At 39.2% G+C, this 21,926-nt stretch overlaps 2 protein-coding genes across 6 annotated transcripts in view; one reads left to right on the top strand and one right to left on the bottom strand.

Annotated features, from left to right (window-relative positions):
- Zranb1 (zinc finger RANBP2-type containing 1) overlaps positions 1–15,499 on the top strand; it is a 52,992-nt gene extending 37,493 nt beyond the window's left edge. For both annotated transcript variants that reach the window (XM_055608968.1, XM_055608967.1), the window contains 7 exons: positions 631–784; positions 2,755–2,826; positions 3,457–3,655; positions 12,619–12,739; positions 13,642–13,771; positions 13,953–14,182; positions 15,046–15,499. In XM_055608968.1, coding sequence (XP_055464943.1) covers positions 631–784; positions 2,755–2,826; positions 3,457–3,655; positions 12,619–12,739; positions 13,642–13,771; positions 13,953–14,182; positions 15,046–15,264 — 1,125 coding nt within the window. In that variant the 3' untranslated portion in view covers positions 15,265–15,499. The remainder of the gene's footprint in view (positions 1–630; positions 785–2,754; positions 2,827–3,456; positions 3,656–12,618; positions 12,740–13,641; positions 13,772–13,952; positions 14,183–15,045) is intronic.
- Positions 15,500–18,298: 2,799 nt separating this feature from the next.
- Positions 18,299–21,926, bottom strand: part of Ctbp2 (C-terminal binding protein 2) — a 126,781-nt gene continuing 123,153 nt past the window's right edge. For all 4 annotated transcript variants that reach the window (XM_055608965.1, XM_055608963.1, XM_055608964.1 and 1 more), the window contains 2 exons: positions 21,706–21,823; positions 18,299–19,670 (listed from right to left, as the gene is read on the bottom strand). In XM_055608965.1, the coding sequence (XP_055464940.1) occupies positions 19,490–19,670; positions 21,706–21,823 (299 nt within the window). In that variant the 3' untranslated portion in view covers positions 18,299–19,489. The remainder of the gene's footprint in view (positions 19,671–21,705; positions 21,824–21,926) is intronic.

Here is a 21,926-nt window from a genome sequence, read left to right on the forward strand (position 1 = left end):
TCAGAATAAGGAGTCCAAATTGTAGCTGTGTTACTTCTGCTGAGTTCTTAACAACTCTAGCTCCTTTACTTTAACATCAGTAGATTACTACAAGGCATGCTGCTCAAGGTCCCATTTATGATAGGAAGGTGGCTTTTAGTTAGGAGATAGCCAGCTTGTTCTCACCAGATTGCTAGCAGCAGAAAACTAAGCTGACTGGCTGACCCAGTGTCTGCTTTTGCTTACTAACAGATACCCCGTAGAGGTGGTGTGTGTGTGTGTGTGTGTGTGTGTGTGTGTGTGTGTGTTTGTTTTGGCTTGAGATTAGCCCTGGCTGGCCTCTTACTCCTGATCTTCCAACCTCAGACTTTCTAGTGATATAATTATAATTGTGCACCATCATTCCCTGTTCCACACAGTAAATACAACTGGAATCTACCATTTGTTACCATTTTGAATTTAATGACTATTTTTTTGAACAGTTATCCTGTTGATGTAAATGTCCACTAGCAAGGAAATAATGTCTAGTACTTTTAAGATTTAAAAAAATGAATTTGGGGGAAATTTTGCTAATTTCTTTTAAATGCTGTTTTGTCTTGTTTCTTTTTATGATAAATAAGATACAGAGGAAAGTTTCTTTCTGTATTTAAGGTGTCTCAACAAGCAGCAAAGTGTATTCCAGCAATGGTGTGTCCTGAATTGACAGAACAAATCCGGAGAGAAATAGCTGCTTCTCTTCACCAGAGAAAGGGAGATTTTGCTTGCTATTTTCTGACTGACCTTGTAACATTTACATTACCAGCAGGTAATCCCAGAATTTATTATGAATAGCAGTCTATTTTCTTAAGGTTATATTTTTACGTAGGGATAAAAATGTTTTTGTAAGAAGTAAGTTGGGATTTTTAACATTTTTATATTTTATGTATGGGTGTTTTGATTGCATCTGTATCTGTGCCCCATAAGTGTGCCTGGCACCCATGGAGGCCAGAAGAGGGTGTCTAGTCCCTGGAACGGAAGTTAGCGACAATAGTGAGCCACCATGTGGGTGCCAAGAATCAAGCCTGGGTCCTCTGGGAGAGTGACCAGTACTTTTAACTGCTGAGTCATCTCACTAGCCCCATAGGTTAGGATTTGACTGTTCGGTTTATTTTTGAAGTGACTCATACAAGAATGAGCTGTAAACAAACGCTTTTTGGTTTTGTTTTGACCTTAGTTTTACTTATGTGAAGTGCTCACTCTGTAGCTAGCCTAGAACTTGCACAGACCTCTGGTTCTGTCATTATACATGTGAATCACTTTTTAGGTGTTGTTTGGAGACAGTGTCTCATTGTGTAGTTCTAGTTGGGCCTTGAACTTGCTATGTAGACCAGGCTGGGCTTGAACCCAAAGAGATCTTTCTCTTGAGTGCTGGGATTAAAGGCCTGTGCCACTACATACAAACAAACAAACATGCACACACATTACTCATTCATTTTCCCCCTTTATTTAAAATTACATACCCATTGGCTACTATTAAGAATTGGGAGTAGAATACAGGTTTTTAATCAGTTAGGTTATTTGAATTAAACATACCAGTACCTTTGAACATGTCACTATTTTTCACTCATTAATTTCTGCTGTATTTGTGAAGCGATTGTTAATGTTTTAAATTTTCTGACTGTTGAAAATGGCTGGAGGATGCCTTTTTGAATTAATATTGAATAAATACACCAAATAACTTTTTTTTTATGAAGTCAATGTTCTATCTGGTATCCATGTATTTTCAATTTTTTGTAGTCAGATGTATTTATACATGGGAAGGGTTAATGAAGCCTTTTAAAATGTAAATTTCATTGAAATATATATTAAGCCCATCTGAAGGTGTACATTTTTTTTTTAAAGAAATTAAAAAAAAATTTATTTATTGTGTGTGTGCTAGCCATGGCATGTTGTTGAGGTCGAAGAACCACTTAATTATAATTGGTTCTCTCCTTCTAGCATGTGGGTCCTGGGGATTGAACTCAGGTAATTAGGCTTGGTGCAAGTGACTTTTCCTGCTGAGCCATCTTTTCAAACCATAAATACATTAAAAAAAGAAAAAAAAAAAAGAAACAAAGAAACAAAATGCTATTTAAAAAAATTGAATATATGTATTTTAGATTTAAAAATTTTAATGTTTGTATATGGATGTTTTGTCTGTATGTGTGTACCGTGTTGTGCCTGATGTCCTCAGGGGTCAGAAGAGGGTCAGATAACTGGAGTTAAGGATGGTTATAATCCATCATGTAGGTGCTGTGAATTGATCCTGGGGTCCTCTGCAAGAGCAACCACTATTTTTAACCATTGAGTCATCTCTCCAGCCCCCTACCCTCAAAGGGTTTTTAAGGGTAATGGTTTTTTATTACACTAGAGTGCTCTATTAAGTAACCAGAAGAACCTGGAATGTTTGAGGAAGGTTGCCAGAACTCTTTGTCAAACTTCCATGGTTCATTAACTTTTGTAAGAAAATTCTTAAGTTTGAAAAAGCAGGTTTGTATAGAAGCTGCCCATATGAAGAAAAAGAAAAAAGAAAAATCTATAATTATTTGTCTACACCATATTTTTTATGTTAACATTAAACAAGAATTTTAATAATGAACGTAGAAAGAAAACTATATATACATAATTGTGTTACAGCATTAAATACAATATCTGACAACTTTAGTAGAAAGGCGTATTTTTAGTAGAGGCTATCATTTCATTTATTAAATTATCAAACACAAGAACTGATTTTAAACCCAATTTTTTTCTGTGCAGATATTGAAGATTTGCCTCCAACAGTTCAAGAAAAATTATTTGATGAGGTGCTTGATAGAGATGTTCAAAAAGGTAAGTGTATGATGAATGTTGTAATTTACCTTTTATCCAATTAATTGTTCCATTTTTTATAAGGTAGGAAGTATTTCATTGTGTAGTTGTCTTGCCTTGTTTTAAATTAAAGATATAAAGTCATAGTATTCTTATGTGTAAGGTTCTAGATTTGACTCCCAACCCCCAAATCAGCAATGCAAAACAGAAAAGACATTTTACAGCCTTTGACTGTGATAGAGTGAAGAAACACAGATATTAAATCTTAAAAACCTTGTTTTCCTACTACTTATTCTAGAATGAATATATTTCTATGTTAAACGTTTTTGGAAATTAAGACTGTAAAGGATTTGTAAGTTGAATAAATTATTCCAGAACCACAATGTTTTACATATTTAAGTTGATATTGATAAATTTTTATACATAAATATTCTTATATAGATGATATTTTCAACCCACTAAGTATTTTGTAATTCTGTAGGTATAAAAACAAATGTAGTCCCAGCACTTGGGAAGGCAGAGGCAGGTGGATCTCTGTGAGTTTGAGGCCAGCCTGGTCTAGAAAGTGAGCCCAGGATAGCCACGGCTACACAGAGAGACCCTGTCTTTTAAAAAAAAGAAAGAAAATGAATTAATTTAAATTTCTCATAGAGCTAGAGGAAGAATCTCCCATTATAAACTGGTCTTTGGAGTTGGCTACACGTTTGGACAGTCGACTGTATGCACTTTGGAACCGGACTGCTGGAGATTGTTTACTTGACTCAGTACTACAAGCTACCTGGGGCATTTATGACAAAGATTCGGTGCTTCGGAAAGCCCTGCATGACAGCCTGCATGACTGTTCACATTGGTGAGCTGACATCCTTCCATTTTTCAGTGTAGAACTGCACTTGCTGGATCATTTCCTTGTAGTAGTAGGTGACTTTTCTGTTCATATTTTAAAGATATTTTTATATGTATAGGCATTTTGGGTGCATCTGTGTCTGTGCTCCATATATATGTCTGGTACCCAAGGAAGCTAGAGTATTAGATCCCTTGGAACTGAAGTTATAGACAGTTGGTACTTCCATGTGGGTGCTGGGAATCAAACCCAGGTCCTCTGGAAGAACAGCAAGTATTTTTAACTATTGACCCATCTCAGCCAGGCTCTGGTGGTGCTCACCTTTAATCCCAGCACTCAGGAGACAGAGGCAGGCAGGTCTCTTGAGTTCGAGGCCAGTCTGGCCTACAGAGCGAGTCCCAGGATAGCCAGGGTTAAACAGAGATACATCTATCTTGAAAAATGAGAACAACAAAAATCCTAGCAAACAAAAAGCTATTGAGATATTTCTCTAGCCCTTCTTACATAATAAATTTTAAAAGATTTATTGGTAATCTGTATGTGTGTGTGCGTGTGCATGCACAAATCTGCATCTGTGTGTTAGTCTTCCTGTACCATTGGGGGTGTGATTGATTTGGTCTCTGTGATGGCAGTTTCTTTTTTTCACAGATCTGCTTTGCAAGTTTAATATGATAACCCTTTAAGGTGTATATATTCCCCTGGTGCTGATGAAATTTAGTTTCTTAATTGGAAAGCCAAATCTGGACTGTGGTAAATCTTGTCACCTTTCAAATATTTTTTGAAAAGCAGCTTGGATCAGGACATAGTGGTGTACCTCTGTAACCCCAACCCTGTAACCTGGGATGGAAGTGGCAGGAAGACTGAGTTTAAGACCACCTTTTGGCTATGTATAAAGACCCTGTCTCAAAAATTTTTGCCTCATACAAAACCAAATACATCACCTAAGGTAGACTGGTAGTTTTCCTTTGGTAGTAATTGGCTTTCTTTGTAAGACTGAAAATAAATTGTGAATTTAATAGTTGATCACTCTTTTCTCTAATTGAGAAGGTCTTATTTTTTATTTTTTAAATTTTGTGTATGTTTTTTGTTTGTTTTTTGAGACAAGGTTTCTCTGTGTAGCATTGGTTGTCCTGGACTTACTTTCTAAAAAGACCAGGCTGGCCTCCAACTCACAGAGATCTGCTTGCCTCTGCCCCCCATGAGGCTGGGATTATAGGCATGTGCCTGGCTTATTTCTTTATTTTTTATTCATTCATTCATTCATTCATTCATTCATTCATTCATTCATTCATTCATTCATTCATTTTGAGACAGGGTTTCTTTGTGTAGCCTTGGCTGTCCTGGACTCATTTTGTAGACCAGGCTGGCCTGGTACTTACAGTGATCCACCTGCCTCTGCCTTCCAAGTGCTGGGATTAAATTTTTAAAAGACATTTGTAGCTAAATAGTAGTAAATAGTAGGAGCTTGTCCTACCTATTATTACTTAAGACTGTAAGGTGATCTTCTAATATTTATATTTGAACCAGACTGAGTCATATGAGGTTCTGTTTGTCTAGTGCAAGGATGGGAAGAGGTAGTAAAGCACAAACATGAGCTAGGTAGGGCCATTTGAGATGCATTTCGGCATTGCAGCAGAACTCTTGGTTGTCTCAATTCTATTGGATGCTTCAAGTTGAAGACCTGGAGCTATTATGTGGACAGGACTTCTGATACAAAGTATGCCTTGATGCCGCTTTCTAGAATCTCTACCTTTGCTTTTTTTTTTTTTTTTTTTTAATTTTATAAAGAAAACTGAGTTGAAAGCAAGGATCATAGAGGCATCCTTCTGCTATCTTGGGAATAGGGTCAGGCTAAAGATTAAAATGGGAAAAGATAGAGTGTTACTGTTCTCAACTTTTGGTTCAGTGGCTAGTTTGCTCATTAAGCTCAACACATGGCTGTTAACATGGCAGAGTAAGAGAGGTGGGCAAACTTGTGTCCTGATCTAGGTCAGGAGAGAAGGAGCCAACATACCACTTGTATAGCTCCTTCTTTAAAGATGCTCTTTGCTGAGTTGCTAATTTGCATTGTCTAAATCAACTAGGAAAGATTATCTTCTGCCCTGTAAAATCCCTAGTGAGACCTGAGAAAGCAGTGTTCTATTAGGTGAACTTGAATCACTTTTGGTTAGACTGAATGCCCGTAATCTTAGCTAGCTGATGTTCTCAAGGCTGTGTGTACAATATTGTCCTTGCTCTTGTCTTAGTTTCTCTTCCTGTTACTGCGATACAATAAGCTGGTCTTGTGTGATGGACTTTTCCTAAGGAGACTTAGGAATACTTATCTATTGACCTCAGAAAAGAAGCCCACAAAAGACCAAAGTAAAGTCAAGCTTGATGAACCAATGAGTTTTATTTTGGGGGGAGGGGTAATTTATAGGATCAGAAATGACTCCAGCATGGATGGCAGGTCACGAAAACTGGGAACCTGGAGCACAGTACAGCCTGCAAGCAGCTTAGCAGGTTCTTCCCAGGTGGCTCAGTTGGTCTGAGCCTCTTCTAGGCACTCTCTGCTTTTTCCAGGCAACTGCTTGTCTGAGTCCTCTCTCAGCAATGTTTACTGTTTATATTCTTTTTGGGACAGAGGGTCCTAATGAATCTAGTCAGTTTTGGGGACTTTGAAACTAGTTTGAGGTAGCTGCCTGTCATAACAACTTCCCTGTAGTGTTCACCTCTCCTTAGAACATCCTGTTGTTTCACCTCTCTGTAAACATCTGGTTTTAATTTTCCTCCCAAGATGAAATATTGTTCCTCACAGAGGAAACTGCTACACAACACCCTGACAAAAGCAATTTAAAGGATATTTGGCTCATAATTCCAGATTAAAGTCTATTTTTGAAAGTGGGAAGGTCAAGGCAGGAGGAACTTGAAGCAGCAGGTCACATGATTCATAATCAATAGAAGAGAGCAGTGAATCAGTGCATGATGCTGGTGCTCAGCTCTTCTCCACTCTGTGTAATCCAGGAGGATTGTAATGCCCAAGGAATGTGCCACACACAAATGGGCAGGTCGTTACAACTCAGTTTACGTAATATAATTCCATACAGGCCAGCCTAGCCTTGAGGGTCCCTCATTGAGTAAGACTTCCTTCCTAGGCAATTCTACATTGTGTCAAATTGGCAATTAAAACTGACTGTTACTTCATTGAGATGCCAGTTTCTCAGAGGAACAGGTATGGGTAATCTGTCAGTAAGGGTAAAAATCATTACAGCTCTTTTAGAGTTAATTACTGTTTATTTGGTAGCCATTTAATTTTTAAAAATTTTTTATAATTTATTTAATTTTACTTGATGTGCATTAATGTGAAGGTGTCTGATCCCTTGGAATTGGCGGTACAGGCAGTTGTGAGCTGCCATCTGGGTGCTGGGACTTGATCCTGGGTCCTTTGGAAGAGCAGACAGTGCTATTAGCCACCAAGCCATCTCTCCAGCCCCAATTGGTAGTCATTTTAAGTTAGTTATATTTTTCAGTGTAGACTACAAATTCTGTTGTGTGTGTGTGTGTGTGTGTGTGTGTGTGTATGTATGTATATATGTTCTGCTGTCTGTGGATACATACAGTTAATAACTGGGCTGCTACAAATCAATGTACTAAAAAGCAAGACTAAAAATGTTGGAGAAATTCTAAGGTTGAATTTTAATATGTTTTCTAAAACAGCAGCTTTATTGAAGTACTATTTGCCCTAAAACATGATTAAAGCATACTGTTGACTGCCTATTATTTAACTTATCCAACACTGCAACAGAATTATGGAGCATTTATCACCCCAAAGGAGAGCTCATGCCTCTTTTTCACTTCTTTCTGCTTCTCAGGCCCTAGCTGCAGGGAATTATTAACCTGCTTCCTGTGCCTGTATGTTTCTCTTTTCTGGACATTTCGTGTAAATGGAATCACAAAATAGGTGGTCTATAATGGAAGCATATTCCAAAATATGGAAAATATTTTTACCACCTATTTACCAATGGAAGGATATTAGGTTGTTTTCAGTTTGGTTCTGATATGTACAAATCTCTGTGAGACAATATATTTTTATTTTTTGGCATAGGAACCTACGAGTGAAATTGTTGGGTTATATAGTAAATGTATGTTAAGAAATGGCCAAACTGTATTTCACCGTGTCTGGCCCCTTTTACATTTCTGTCAACATATGTATTGCATGAAAAGTTCACTTTCGCCACATCCTTGCCAATACTTGTTATTGCTCTGATTAGAGATGGTATTGTGCACATGAAGTGCTATTTTCACTGTTCCTGATTTCTGTTTATCTTGTGGATGGTGATACTGAAATGTTGTTTCGTGTGCTTATTTTTTATTCCTAAATCTTGATTGGTGAAATATTTCTCTAATTTCTCCACCTTTTTCTAGTGCCTTGGTGCTTAGTACTCAGATCAGGGCTTCAGGCATGCTAAGCAAGCATCTACTATTGAGCTAGGCCCCAGCATTCTATGCTCAATCTTGAAGAGCTACTTTTTTTGTTGCAGATAAACTTTCTGTATCAGGTCCCTCTTTAGGTTCATGATCTGCCAATGTTTTCTTCTGTTTGTGGCTTTTATTTTCTGATTAATGATATCTTTGAGGGACAAAAGTCATTTTTAAAGGTTTGTTTGTTATTTATACAGTACTTTGCCTGCATGTGTGCCTACATGCACAGAGGAGGGCACCAGATCTCATTATAGATGGTTGTGAGCCACCATGTGGTTGCCGGGAATTGAACTCAGGACCTTTAGAAGAACATATTAACCTCTGAGCCATCTCTCCAGCGCCAAAAGTCATTTTTGCAATGTAAATTGATTTTATTATTTTGTGTGAATGGGTGTTTTCCCTGCATGTCTATGTACCACATGTATGAAGTGCTCTTGGAGGCCAGAAGAGAGCATCCTATCCCCTTGGGCTGGAATTTGAATTACAGATGGTTATGAGATGCCATGTGGTTGCTGAGGATAGAACCTGGATCCTCTGGAAGAGCAGCTAATGCTCTTAACCACTTAGCCCATACTAGCCCTAAAATCATAGTTTTAATAAGTGTCGCTTATCAGTATTTTCAAATTTATACATGCTATTGTAGTCATAACTAACAGTATCTTCTCTAGCTAAAGGCCTGTGCTGGTTAGTGTTTTGTCAACTGATACAAGCTGGAATCGTTTGGGAAGAAGGAATCTCAATTGAGGGTATGCCCCTACCAGATTGGCCTGTGGGGCATTTTCTTGATTGATGTAGGTGGGCCCATCTCACTAGAGATGGGCAGGGTGGTTCTGAATGGTATAAAAAAACCAGGCTGAATTAAGGCACAAGGACCAAGCCAGTAGGCCTGGATCCTTCTTGGCCTCTGCTTAGCTTTCTGCCTTGAGTTTCTATCCTGAATTTCTTCTACTGATGAGTTATGACTGAGAGTTAAAAGATGAAGTAAACCATTTTCTTCCCAAGTTGCCTTTGGTCATGGTGTTTTATCACAGCAGTAGAAACCCAAAACCCAAACTAAGACAAGGCCACAAAGATTTCATCCTCTGTTTTTGTCTTTGGAATTTTGTAGCTTTAATTTTTGACATTTAGGTATTTGGTCCATTTATTATGAGCTAATTTAATTCTGTAGAAATCTAATTGTCAGTTTACTGAAAACATTGTTGTTCATTTAGTTGCCTGAGTACTTTTGTTAAACATTGACTGACTTGATAAGAGATTTTTTTTTTTTCTTTTCTTTCTGGACTCTTGTTTTTTCCCGTTAGGAGTGTGAATCCTTTGACTTAGTACTTCTATTTGAGGAATTACTAAGCCAGGCACAGTGGCGCATGCCTCTAGTCCCAGCACTCCAGAAGGCAGAGACAGGTGGATCTCTGTGAGTTCAAGCCAGCCTGCTTACAGAGCCATGTCCAAGACAGGCAGAAAATGACAAGACACAGAAAAATGCTGTCTTAAAAAACCAAAAAAAAAAAAAAAAAAAAAAAGTGTGTGCTGTGATGTATTTGATGTTTGTGAGTGTATGATTCATAATGTATGAACACAAGTCAAAACACAACTTGTAGGAGTAGTTCTCCACTATATGTCCTGGAGATTAGACTAATGTCATCAGGCTTGACAACGAGTTCTTTTACTTTTGAGCCATTTCACTGACCCAGAAAGTTTTTGGTTAAAGTACTTAAAGTTATTTTATAAATGAGACAGCTCCTGATTAGTCAGAAATTAGGTAATGATTGCAATCAAAACTCACAGAAACTAAGAGAGTTCTTTAAGTTACAATCATACACACATACCAAGACCAAATTTTCAACCCCTGAAGCTAGTGGCCACACAAGGACCATCAGCCTATACCCAGTGTATAAACAAGTGCAACCAGGCAAGTTTAGATTAATATTTGAAAAATCAAGTTCCTGTCCATGGATTCTAAGATATCAAAGCTGACAGTATTCTTGCCATTAATCTACAAAATTTATGCAAAAACAATCAAAATCCTGGCTGGCTTTTTGTAAAAACTGTTAAGCAGACCCTAAATCTTATACTCCCCACTCCTCCCCCCAAAAAGCTAAAGGACTCAGAACAGGAATTCTTTTTGTTATTGTTGTGTTTGTTTTGTTTTATTTTTCGAAACAGGGTTTTTCTGTGTAGTGTTAGTTTTCCTGTACTTGCTCTGTAGACCATACTGGCCTTGAACTCAAAGAGATCTGCCTGCCTCTGCCTCCCAAGTGCTGGGATCAAAGGTATGTGCCCCCACCACCTGGCTCACAAATTTTAAAAGAAATTATTAACTATACATCGTCAGTTAGAAGAAATTTCTCTTAAGCTTTTAAAAACTATTTATTGGCGTTCAACTTTCTGATGTTCTTTGAACACTAAGCTATTGTGTAAGCTATCTTTTAAAAACATGTTATTGTATTAGAAACCCTCTTTAATATTTTGAATTTGAAAAATACTTGAAACTTGTTTTTAGATTTATTTTTAATTTTATGTATATGAGTGTTTCTCTTGCATGTATGTCTGTGTACTATATGTGTGCCTGGGGCCCACAGAAGTCAGAAAAGGGCATGGGATCATCTCGAACTGGTAAGAGTTGTGAGCCACTGTGGGGGTTCTGGGAATTGAACTTGGGTCGTCACAAGACAAGTGCTCTTAACCACTGAGCCATCTCTCCAGACCCGAAAATACTTTCTTAATCAATTAAGAATTAAATCTCAGGGCTGGAGAGATGGCTCAGAGGTTAAGAGCACTGCTAGCTCTTCCAGAGGTCTTGAGTTCAAATCCCAGCAACCACATGGTGGCTCACAACCATCTGTAAGGAAATCTGGTGCCTCTTCTGGCATTCAGGTGTACATGCAGACCGAACATGAAATCTCTGAAACATTGTTTTAGTTTGGGTTTTATGGCTGTGAAGAAACACTGTGACCACAACTCTAACAAAGGATAACATTTAATTGGGGCTAGCTTACAGTTTCAGAGGTTCACATGGTGGGGAGCATGGCAGCATACAAGCAGACATGCTGCTGGAGGAGTTGCAAGGAGCAGAAGACTGTGCCACATAGGGCATAGCTTGTGCATAGGAGGCCTCAAAGATTACCTCCAAAATGACACACTTCCTCCAGCAAGGTTACTCTTACTCCAACAAGGCCACATCACCCAATAGTGCCTCTACATAGGGGCCACGCATTCACATACGAGACTTTGGGGCCATTCCTATTTAAACCACCACAATCATCCTGTTTTAGAAACTCTGACATTTATAAGCTTAATTTTTACAGAACCCTTTATTAAATTACTTTAAAAATGTGCTTAACTCTTCTTTGCTGAAGTGTTGTCTTTTGCTTCTTTTCCCTGGAACATAAATGTGCCTTTTCAAGTTTAAGTGGCTGTCTTTACTTCAGAGGGTTTTGCTGGTTGTTGTAGAAGACTGCATGACAGTTCTGGTCTTAAATTTTTTAAATTTGACTATTAAGTAAGATTTGTTTCAGACCTTTAGTTTTTCCCTATTGATTTATGTGTCAGTTTGTGAAGTTCTTATCCGAATTCCAGCTGGTTACCTTGGCTGATAATGGAACTTGTAGGTCTGCTGTCTCAGCTCCCCACACACGAGGATCACAGGTGTGTGCTGCCACAGCCAGTTTCTGTTTCTAATTGTATACCTGATATAGAATAGATTTTACTCTTGCTTCAGTCTCCCAGTGACCCATTGTGATTTTCGTGTTTGCCTAATTTATTATATGAGAAATGTTTTAAAGGGTATTAAATATAAATAAGGCATTGTTTTTCTAGTTAAAATTTTTTTTTAGATTTTCATGTAATCACAAGATTTTATTGACATAAAGAAATCTCAGATGGCGATACTGATTTATTAGTTTTGGCTTTTGGATCAGAGATCTTGAACAGCCTAAACCTCTACACAGCTAAGGGTGATTCTTGAGCTCTTGATTCTCCTATTCCCAACTTCCCAGTGTTGGGATTACAAGCATGTCTTATGAGGACATGTGATCTTGATATTCTTAAGAACACAGTGGGATGTTTATGAGGCATTGTAGTCACACATAGTATAGTGAGTGATACATGACTGGGGAAATGTGTCATCTTTGTGTCTAATACCTCAAATGACATTTTGACCATCTTATTTTCGAGTCTGGCTGCATAGCCCAGGCTGGCTGCAAATTCTGTAGTGTTATAGGTATGTGGCACCAATGCCTGGCTTTTGAGTTTATTAAACCAATATACTATTAAATGAAAATAAAACGTTTCTTCACTCTAATTTTAGAGTTAACTAGATAGTGAATTTGATTCTGGTTGGAGATACTCTAAAATGTGTCTGTTACCAGAATGTAAACATTAACTTGACAGGAATTGCCAAAAAAAACCCCTATACTAATAAATGTTTGGAGCGGTCAGTATACTGCTGGTTCAAGGCTAGCACTTACCTTTTTTTTTTTTTTTTTTTTTTTCTTTTGTCTTTTGCTTGCTAGGTTTTACACTCGCTGGAAAGACTGGGAATCGTGGTATTCCCAGAGCTTTGGTTTACATTTTTCACTAAGGGAAGAACAGTGGCAAGAAGACTGGGCATTTATACTCTCTCTAGCTAGTCAGGTAAGGCTGCATCAAGTTTTGCTATATTTTGTTTTGTTAAAGAGTGGTAATCCATATATTCTTGAGTTCTTCAGACTGTTTGATCAAATCATGTGGAAAAAAATGCTTGCCTTGCTGGAAATCAGCTGTGTTCTAGGTGCTGATTATATCTCATCAGTGTAGAACTGTGCTGCTTAATTAAGGGTAATGGACACCAGAAACAAAATTTCTAATGATGACTTACAAGTGTTGCACAGTCCAGATTGCTTGTTTTCCCTGTGTCAGAGGCTTTATGTTGTTTTACTGCCCTCCACAGTAGTTCCAGTTGTTGGGTTCAAGCTCACAGCAGGTAATTAAAGGATGGAACTGAGCTGCCAGGCTTGGAGGAAGAAATTCTGTAGATTGTTCCCTCATGACTGCATTCATGTGTTATTTGGGGAAAATTGCAGCCTGAAAAAATAACTATTTGTCTAGCCAGGTTCATTGAAACCTGATACACAAAGTTCCTTCTGCTTGGGCCATTTATGCAGGGTCCACAGTGGCTGATCTGTGAAATAATGTACCTTATGGCCATATGTTATTAGAGTGCCTGTAGCTGGAGATGGATCCTTTAACTTTGTACACAGTAAAGCTATCTTCAGAACTTTGTTGTAGGTAGGACTTTCACGGTAAGCATAAATTCTGTCATTTTATGACGCGTCCTTTGCTCTCTGAACCTGCTGAGATTGGAGAGTAAATGCAACACTGCGAAACAGTTGTCTACATCTGTTTGGATATGAACAATACTTATGCATAGATACCAGAGATTTCTATAATTCTGGATTGAGATAATCCACTGAAAATAGTATTGCTTTTTTACACAGCAGTTTTTGGGACTGGTAATAAATGTGTTTTAAATTATTATTTTTTCTTTGTGTGTACAGCCCGGAGCAAGTTTGGAACAGACACACATTTTTGTACTTGCGCATATTCTCAGACGACCAATTATAGTTTATGGAGTAAAATATTATAAGAGTTTCCGGGGAGAAACTTTAGGATATACTCGGTTTCAAGGTAAGCCTTTGCTCAAGAGTACCCTAAGTAGTCTTATTTACTATGAATATATAGCTGGGGCTGCAAAGTAATAATAATGGGAAAGGCAGAGTAGCTTCTGGATTTCAGGAGGTAGGGCAGTGGTTGTGGGGGTTGGGTGCCTGGATAGGCACTTGCTCCTTGTGCTCTTTCTTATTTTTAGGAGTTTATCTGCCTTTGCTGTGGGAACAGAGTTTTTGTTGGAAAAGTCCAATTGCTCTGGGCTATACAAGGGGCCACTTCTCTGCTTTGGTTGCCATGGAGAATGATGGGTATGGCAACCGAGGTGCTGGTGCTAATCTGAACACTGATGATGATGTCACCATCACATTTTTGCCTCTGGTTGACAGTGAAAGGAAGCTCCTCCATGTGCACTTCCTTTCTGCTCAGGAGGTAAGTAGCATGTTGTCTTTTGTTACCTAAGGCAGTGACCAGAGACCAGCCTGGTCCTTGCAGAAGTAGTGGCATCTGTAGTGCTAAGGGACTTACCACATGTGTGAATGGTGATAGGAACTTTTCTGTGAGCACCAGTCAGTATTTTTCAGACTTACCTTTTCAAAATTAAAAAGGCAGCAGGCTGGTTACTGGACTTGTGGCTTAAAAAGAGGTGGGGAGGGGGGGCTCAGTGTTAGTCTTGCGTTTGTCTGGGTTTGAGACAGGGTTTCAATTTCAGTGCCTGTCTGGGATTTAAGTTGTGTGCCACCACACTCGGGTAGAGAATTTTAAGTCATTGTAAGGGGAGCAAAGGAGCTGAGGGGACACATAGCCCATTGGACCTTGTAGAGCATGAGTGAATAGACAGAGGGGTACATGGAGTGACCAGACAGGGAGTTAGTTGAGGATATGTAAAAGAATACCAAGAAAGCCCACGTTCTAGAAAATTATTGGCTGTTTATTATATATTCTAGTAATGCCCACAAAACACTTAAGCACAGTATCAAGGAAAAGAATTCATAGGCCATAACTTGTACAATTCCAGCTCAAATGTAATTTACTCAATGAACTTACCTTTTTTGGCATTTTCTGTGAGGGGCATGTCAAATAAATTACCTTCTAGGGTGTTGTAACTCTAGTTTTGGGAAGGCTATTTCCTCATTTAATTTCAACCACAAAAAACTGGGGTTTTAATGATACCCAGGTTGAAGTTAGAGTCAAACTGTTTGCTTTTGCTTTTCATTATCGCAGCAGTGCAGGTTATTCCTACCAAGTGTCTGACCTGCTGTTACTTTGCCTTTTTTTTCATGTTTCTCTAAAAGCTAGGTAATGAGGAGCAGCAAGAGAGACTGCTCAGAGAGTGGCTGGACTGCTGTGTGACTGAAGGGGGAGTTCTAGTGGCCATGCAGAAAAGCTCCCGGCGGAGAAACCACCCCTTGGTCACACAAATGGTAGAAAAATGGCTTGACCGCTACAGACAGATCCGGCCTTGTACATCCCTGTCTGATGGAGAGGAAGATGAGGAAGATGAGGATGAATGAAAACAAACACACCTAAGGAGCAAAAAGACCAAGGCATCAGGTCTGAGATGGCCCAAAGTTTGTGTGGTTTTCAAAGCAGAATATGCAGCATGAAGTGAGCCAGACCCTGTGGGATCTGTGCCCAAGTATCTTTCTGCTCCACACCCACTGGAGAAAATGAGTGCATCTGCATGAGGAGATGGAGAACTTTGGTTGAACTACAGTTTGTAAAAAAAAACAAAAAACAAAAAAACAAACAAAAAAAAACCCCACCCTAATTTTATTGACAGAACTTTTTTCTTTCAAATTGTAAATCTGTCTATGAAACGCATGTGGTTGTGTAAGAAGTCGTGTACTAGCAAAAGTGCACCAGCATCTTCATATTACTGAGAACATTTTCCCAGCATGGGCACTCACAAAAAGCACATGGCAGATAAACCTTTGAGATACTCTCATTAGAACCTGACATCCTGCTCCCACCATAAAAGACCCATTTTCCATTGTTTCAGAGATTTGGAAACTTTGTACAAATTATCCACGGCAAGATAAAAATAAACAAGCCTTTATTTTATTAATAATTTAGTTCCTGTTGTGCCCAATAAAATGAAAATCAAATCCTTAGGAACAAATGGCAAGAAAAACTAGCTTTTATTATTATTATTATTTTTTTGGGGGGGGGGAGTGAACTTTACATAGATATCGTCTCGTTTTTAAGAAGGTTTTGATTTCTGTTGTTTAAGTTTTCTGATTTGCCCCTTTCCCCTTTCATTATTTATTTATTTGTTTGGAAGAGTGCCCTGTAAAGGGGGCACTTGACTCTGGGCAGGTGCACTTGTGCACGTATTCCCTGGATGAACGGAAAGGGAGCAGGCTCACTTGTCACTGGGTGGATTGTGTGACAGTTACTTAAACTCAGCTGTTCTGCTCTCGGGTGGCCATGCAGATGGTCTTCAGACTCGTACTGTCTTTGTCAGCTCTGCTCTAAGCAGATCCTGTATGCCTTTGCTTAGGCTGATTGGGAATACAGTTCAGTACAGAATAAAGATTTTTTTTTTAAATGCAGTTAAGGTGGTCAATGCATTGTATGATCAATTTCTGTGTAGTCTGAGAATTTTTGCATGTTGGTTAGTTGTAGCCATTATTTAAAGTTAAAACTATAATCTTAGAAAAAATTTACATGAAGTGTTATTCGACCACTTCAGGTATATATTAATACTGGGTAAACATTTCTGACCTCCTCAGGAACACAACAGTGTCCTGATAAGCACTTAGACTGACATGGCAAGCAGTTGCAAAGTAGCAAATATGCACATTTCTTCCCCCTTTAATGAAAAGGCCATGAAACCTTTAAATCTTTGTTTTCTGATGAGATGGTATTGGAATACCAAAGAGAGAAAAATATCTATGAGCTGTTGTGTCTTTAGTCCTGTCTCTTGTGAACACTCAATAACAAGGTGTTCCCAAGATGAAAGGTCATTTATGCTGCATGCAAAAACTGGAGAAAGAAATTTTCACAGTAGGTGACTCCATGTAAGTGAATTGTGGTATCAATACTGGTAAATGTTACTGTTCCAGTGGTTAAGATTTTCCTACAAATTGACTATGTGGTTTTCATTTTAAATAGTGAATGATAACCAAGTCTATAGTAGAATGCTGTCATTCTGAGTACTTAGCATCCATAGCATCTGGAATAGCTGTTCTCCATGTGTAGAGTTGATTTTTAAGCAAGCAGAGATCCAGTTAAGCGAAGCCAGAGAACTGTGAGGGGAAAATTGGTCTCTGGGTGGATCTGCATGGCACCCAAACCTTGTGATGCAGTCAGGCTCAGTGCTGAGCCTTGTCCTGCAGGCTCGGGAGTGCCCTTTCCCAAGTTCCCTCTGAATTTATTTATTTATGACTGGTGACCCTGACCACATATAGTTTGATTGGTAGCACATTCTTCCCTGTGGGAAAGAATTAGCTCTATTTCTTAGGCTCTTAAGACAGGAATGGGGCTTTCAGTAGTTTCTATAGCAGACTGATTGGCTGTGAAAATGCCAACATTTTTGTTAATCAGTGCTATGTTAAGCTCTTGAACTAAACCAACAGCCATAATTATTGTTCCAAGAAAATGTATGCCATCCTTTGTCAAAGATTATACGTGGCCAGGTGACAGGTTTAGGTCTCTTTAGACTGACTCTGGACAGTAATACTTTTATAACTGCGTGGACTTTATGGTTCTTTTTCTAGGATGAAACCAGTACTTCGTTTTTATTCTGATGTTGTCGTTCTTTGGAGTCAGTTTATATATAATCATTTCTAAAGGACTGTTTGCGCAACCACGATCTAATTAAACAAAACCTAGGTACACCATGGATTCAAATCTGACTTTTTCTGTTTCTGACTGTTAGGCTCTAAAATACTGCTATGTGGACCGCGGGGACCTCTCCTTCATCAGTATTTCATTGTCAGTGTTTGACAAGATCTGTGATTGTGAAGGTAGTGTTTGCCAAATGAGGACATTTTATAGGGCAGTTAAGATAGAGCACCCTCCTGAAAAGAAGGCAGGCTGGACAGGCTTACTGCAAGACAATTCTCTCATTAAAAAAAAAAAAAAAAGAGAGAGAGAGAGAGAGAGAGAGAAAGAAAAAATGTGGGAAGGGATAAGAAAAGACTTAGAGCTCTGAGTTTGAAACTTGGAGTTGTGGGACTTAAAAAGTGTTGAATGCTACTTCAGGAGGTAAGTAGAACTTGGAAGTTCTTAGTCTGTGGTCACTGTGTTATTTTGCAACACTTTATAAATATTATCTTAGGTTATCCCTCTTCCCCCCCCCCAAAAAAAAAAAATAAATAAAAGGATTCCTATTTTGGGGCATATTAAAAAATTTGACCGATTTTGTTTCTGGAATTGACTTCACTCCAAAGCACTTCAGGATAGTTTGCCTAATTTGGACTTCTGTGAGGTCAGACACTGTCACCAGTATCACCACAAGAGTTGCGAACTGGCTAACTGACAGTGTGATGACATCTCAAGGGCTAGATTTTACATAGGTGAGATGTACTTAAATGTCAGGACTTAACAGAATTTTAATTACTTTTTATTGAAAACTGCACTGAACGCTAAATGTCCACCTTTACAATAAACAAATACAGTAACGGTAACTCACACTAAAACAAAACATACTTCTGATAGCCATTATTTTTCTGTTTGGGACAGTTTAAAGTTTTTCTTTTGTCACAAAAACAGGAATGTACCTATACAAAGGCTCAAAATAGGCCATCTTTAAAAACAAAAAGGCAATGATTCACAAAAGACTATGAATAGAACATGTAACTAGCTGATACAAATCTAATAGGATTTGTTAAAATCAGTCACATCTAATAGCACATCTGAAGTGTTCTTGTATAAAATATCACGTGAAGAAAAGAATTTATCAATGTCTAAAAAAGTGGGTTTGTTCATAGACAATCTGACAAGTTACCATAAAAAGTGTTTCCTGAGACATAAGGAAATGCAACATTATTCTTCTTGAACCCTTCTTGTCCAAGACTTTCCACTCAATAAAATAGCTGAGGATCTGAAACTGAGAAAATATATTTGAGTACAAACAGCTTGTGAAACTTAATACTTTTTTCTTTTTGTTCTTTTCCTTTTTTTTTTTTGTTTTTTTGTTTTTTTGTTTTTGCATCATCGGAGGGTTTACTGAACTCACAACCAACTTTGTTGCTGAGGTGTGAGATCCTTCTGTACAGGAGCTTTTACTTCTTCAATCTGCTTGTGTAGATGTCTACACAGGCACACAACGGCCTCCCCATCTTGTGTCAATTTAATCTTCCTATCAGCAAAGGAGGCAGCCAGCCCCTCGAGACCAAACGGACTAGTCTTGATGGGGATTTCCTCTCAATTTTTTTATTGATATTCGGAGCTCTTGATGCAACATTCTAGAGCAAGTTGCTCAGGATCTGCTGTGCCCAAGGGACTGACTGATAAAGGAAAAGCTCTATTTATTCTTTGTGATTTGATGCACAGATGAAAAACTTAACACACAATAACAGAAGTTGGTCGTTAATAAATCACGTCCTAGTCTTTCCACACTTCGGAAGCAGAAACCATCTTCAGTTTTTTACCTCTTGTAGCTTTAACACTGCAATGTCAGTGATGTCCAAAATCAGTTTAAAAGAACGTCAAATTCCTTCTTAGTTTATCCATTTTCTACTGTCTCTTGGTCCCGAGTTTATCTGAATGATTACCTTCCAGCATTCTCTGCTATTGCTCATTGGGGTGCTCTCGATTGTCCCCATGTTTTGTGGGCTGGTTGGGGGAGGGAGCTTGGGAAGGGTGTGCCACTGTGGGGAGGTTGTGAGTCACCGGGATGCCTCCAGGGATGATCCCTTCCATAGCTGCAGGAAGCCCTCCTGGAGCCACACCTACAATGCCTGGTGGGTACCTGAGAACACACAGAAACACAGCCTTAAGTCCAGGCTGCATGTGCCAAATGCTTAGCCTTTCCCCACTTCCAATCATACTGGACACAAAGGTTTGTTAGCCTTAACACCAAAACAAGGTGAAGTTAACACCAAAACAAGGTGAAACTAGATTTCTATATGAAACTGTGGTACCCGGTTCAAAGAAACAAACTGAAGTTTTAATTACAGTTGGACTGGTTTTAAGGCAACAGGAAGGTATTTACCTGTACATACTTTCGTGGATTTTGTAAAGAAAACAAGCTAAAAATAGCCAAACACATTGTGCTACTGAGACTCGAGGTTGCTTTTGAAAGATATCAGGTTACATGACTGATTTCCCTGCATATTTCACAAAGTACTCAAAAGTTAAATGTGGCTATTTTACTAGTTTTCTCCCTAAGTTCCTACGTTCAGATGCTGATCTCTAACATACTAGGAAATGGAACCTTTGAGGTAAATGAGAAAGTGTGAAAGCCTTCCTCCCAATATGTAGTCGTGTCTTTTCCTGAGACTTCTGCCTCCAGAACTGAAAAACAGACTTGTGGCTCTTATGTGGCCACTTATGTCACTGATGTGACTGCTTAACTCACTAGGCTGGTTGGTCCTTTGTTCTCAAGAGAGGAGGACTGGTGCTGTGGGTGCTCCAGTGCCTTTCTCTGTATGTGTATAAGGATGAGCTGTCTACAAACCATATGGTTCTTAAGGTCAATGTGACTCAATGTATTAACTGATTTTGTTTGAGTTCCCAAACCCTTTCTAACTGCGGTAGCAAGGATGGGCCATCTCACACTGCAGAAGCTGCCCCGTCCCCAACATCTCTAAAAGCCTTTGTTCAGTTAAGGGTCTTCTAAGCTCTGATCCCTTCCATACCATGGAATGTTCCAGGGAGCAAGAAAGTCTTATGAGTTGAAGGAACTGAGTGGGGCTCTGAAGGGTGGGCACTCATGTGAATGAACAGGGGATTATGATGCTGTGTTGTACACAAGTCTGTGTGAGGGCAGAGAAGATGAGATTGGCCCTGGCCTGGTGACTAACCAGAACAAGACAACCTCCTAATTCAAGGCAAGGGGGTGAGGATGCATGAGCATTTCCATGAGTTTCAGGCTAACCTGGACTAGAGTTGGACTGTGTCACAAAAGAACAAAGTAACCTCAGATAAACAAAGATGAGACTGTGTAGAATGGACAGCCATATGATCTGCAAGCAAACACATAGCATGGTTCTTCAGAGCTTTCATTTCATATAAACTAAGCCAAGTCCCATCCTTCCAACTTGTTCAAGTATTAGGACTAGAACAGGGAACATGTGACAACATCTTGTCACATTTCTAGCTGTCATGGCTGGGTGTGGGACCGTCTCAACATTACAGTGCACAGATCAGCCAAAGTAAAGGATGATTTGGCCCCAGATATTGCCAAGTGTTCAGAGCGCCAAATGCCACCTTCTTGGAAGGCTGTGGCTTTGTCCCTCTCTATATGCAGTGGAATCAATAAATTTCCCTAGAAGGCAGCAATAATGGTTGAGGGGGAATCCAGCAACCTTTAAGTGTATTTGTTCCACATTAGAAGTTTTTTTTCCCTTGGACAGAAGAGTCAAACCAGGAAATGTTGGTGTCATTTTTCAAGAGGAGGCAGTCTGCAGCAGGCACTGGTGGAGCTCAGGCTAGCTGGGGTTGTGACCTTAAACTCCAGGTGACTACTACGGAACCTTCCTGGCCCCATCTCCTACCCTCTGCATGGAATTTGCTGGGCTGATCCTGGGGCAACAGATGCACATAGAACCCCAACACTCGGGCTTTGAAGCCAGTGAGGGCAACACAAACACTGTCTTAACACCCACCCCCACCCCCACCCCCCCGGTTTTAGGCACTGAAAATAGAACACAACAGACATTGAAATGGCTGATTTTCTTTTAAGGGCCCAGGTTACATTAATCCCCCAGGCCTGGGCTTTTCTTGCCTCCTCATCTCCTTTATGCTGTCAGGCCCAGACAACTTCAGTTCTTCTCCTTCCTTACCTGTATGTGGCACCGTTGAGCTCGGGATGAATTGCTTGCTGGTCAATGACTGACCAAGGAGCTGAAGTAACGAAGAATTCTTTGTTGACACAGTTTCGTAAGCTTTCAGGGATGCGACCTATAGCAGGAGGGTTGTAATTAATCATAGGCATCATTTCTTAAGTATGTGCTTAGTGTGTGCGGAGTGGCACGTGCCTGGCAGTCAGAGGACACTCTTCTAT

Source organism: Psammomys obesus, unplaced genomic scaffold, assembly GCF_907164565.1.
Source record: "Psammomys obesus unplaced genomic scaffold, mPsaObe1.curated_primary_1811, whole genome shotgun sequence".
NCBI lineage: Eukaryota > Metazoa > Chordata > Mammalia > Rodentia > Muridae > Psammomys > Psammomys obesus.